Genomic DNA, 1,964 nt, shown 5'->3' on the forward strand with positions numbered 1-1,964 from the left:
GGGGGGGTGAGGGGCTGCTGGCCCCAGAGCCACCCCTGGCACCGGTTCTGCCCTCCCCTGGAATGAGTACACCATCCTGCCCTGCTCCTTTGTCATTGGCATTCACGGCTACGTCCTGGTGTACTCGGTGACCTCCCTGCAGAGGTGAGGGACCCAGCCACCCTCCCTGCCAGGCTGTCCCCACACCCTCGGGGGCTGGGCCCTCATGATGGGAGCAGTGCCCAGATCTCCCCTTTTCTCAACAGCTTCCAGGTGGTGAAGACCCTTCACAACAAGCTGTAGGAGAGCTGGGGAAGGTGCTGTCCCTCCTGGGGAGGGGGGGCGGCGGCGGCCAGGCCCTCACCCTCCCCCTGCCCACAGCATGCCTGTGGTGCTGGTGGGGAACAAGGCAGACCTGCCTCTGCAGAGGAAAGGAGGGCCCTGGGTGTCCCTGGCCCCTCCTGGGCTCTCCCCCTGCCTGAGGACCCAGTGGCCTGTCCTGCCCATCTTCTGCTGTGTCTCCAGCCAGGAGGTGAAGATGGATGAAGGGAAGAAGTTGGCAGAGTCATGGGGTGCCATCTTCCTCGAGTTCCTCAGCCAAGGAGAACCAGGTCTGGGGCAGGGTGATGGATCCCATCCAGGGCTGGGAGCAAGGTCCCCAGGATGCAGGGGCTGATGTCCCCTTGTCCTCAGGTGATCCAGGAGATCGTCATGAAGATCATTGAGGAGATTGGGTGGATAACTCCTATGTCAGACTGACCGGCTGCTGCCTGATGTGAGCCCTGCCAGGGGCTGATCCATGGGATGGGAGAGGTTTGCCATGGGACCTTCCCCCAGGCTACAGTGGTGGCTTCAGGGGGGGTCTGGGGCCACGTGGTCCTGCTGTTGTACAAGACCCCTCACTTTGCACAGGCTGTGGGGCTCATGAGGGGTTGGGAGCTGGGTGGGGGTCCCATCCCAGCCAGGGAGCACCCCTTGCTCCTAGCTGCTCCCTCCCCCAAGGACACGCTGGGACTGTTTCCCCTCTGGCCGCGGAGAACCAGGGCTGAATGCAGGTGGTGTTCCCGGCACAGGGCTGTGGTCTGGCTGTGCTGTGTTGGCAGCCATCGCTCGTGGGAGTTGGGGCTGTGGGGCTGAAACAATTAAACATTGTTTTGTCTGTGAACCCCCCTCAGAGCCTGGGCAGGGGCTGGGGGGGCTGTTCCTGCTGGGGAGGCAGAGTGGGAAGGTGAGGCAGCATGTGGGGATCCCCCAACACCCCAGCATTGAACTCCCCCCAACCCCAAATGCACTGTGGGGCAGAGCTCTTCATACACACACCCCATGGGGCTGAGCACCCTGGGGTGCTCTGCAGCCCCATTCCACCCAGAGAGCCACAGCCTGGGCTGGGTGAGTGTGGAGGGCGCTACGCTCCCGGGGTGCCCAGCCTGGCTGTGGTTCCCCATGTGGCTTATCTCCACCCAGTCAGGCTAATTACTGCTAATTACCCAATTATGCTGTTAGAGAGGAGCGGGGAGCTGCTGAGCAGGGAATTGGGGTGTTGGTGCGGGGGGGGGGGCTGCTCTGTGCCCCCATGGTCAGTGCTGGGATGGAGAGGGGAGTGGGGCCTGGGGTGTTGCAGCCTGGGGTCCCGCCCCCCCTCCCTTCCCCGGGTTTGGGGGCTTCACCCACCTTATACCTGTCCGTGGGACCCCGGCGCTGTCCTGTCCCTGTCGGGGGACCCAGGCTGTGACTATAGCAAATGGCTGTAATCAGCTATTCAGCCAAAGCCTACAGGATAAAAATATGTCCGCAGACTTTCTTTTATTGAAGCTTTCCCACACAATGCCAAGGTATTTATTGATTATTCCCTTCCCTGTTCAGTGGGAAGAAATGCAGGTTCTGCACGTGGGCCAGGACAAGCCCCTGGGTCAGCAGGGGCTGAGACCCACCTGCCTGTCCAGGCATCCTGCTGAGGGGCTTGTGCTTGGGGCTGAAAGGCAGAG

The 1,964-nt window shown here is 62.0% G+C and overlaps 1 protein-coding gene across 1 annotated transcript in view; it reads left to right on the forward strand.

The window, feature by feature from the left end:
- The window catches only part of RHEBL1 (Ras homolog enriched in brain like 1), a 3,004-nt gene extending 2,246 nt beyond the window's left edge, over positions 1-758 (forward strand). The window contains 7 exon segments of the mRNA XM_009883187.1: positions 63-144; positions 246-296; positions 361-424; positions 509-568; positions 570-590; positions 673-709; positions 712-758. Coding sequence (XP_009881489.1) covers positions 63-144; positions 246-296; positions 361-424; positions 509-568; positions 570-590; positions 673-709; positions 712-758 — 362 coding nt within the window.
- Positions 759-1,964: the final 1,206 nt, after the last annotated feature.

The sequence above is a fragment of the Charadrius vociferus genome, unplaced genomic scaffold (genome assembly GCF_000708025.1).
Source record: "Charadrius vociferus isolate BGI_N301 unplaced genomic scaffold, ASM70802v2 scaffold564, whole genome shotgun sequence".
NCBI lineage: Eukaryota > Metazoa > Chordata > Aves > Charadriiformes > Charadriidae > Charadrius > Charadrius vociferus.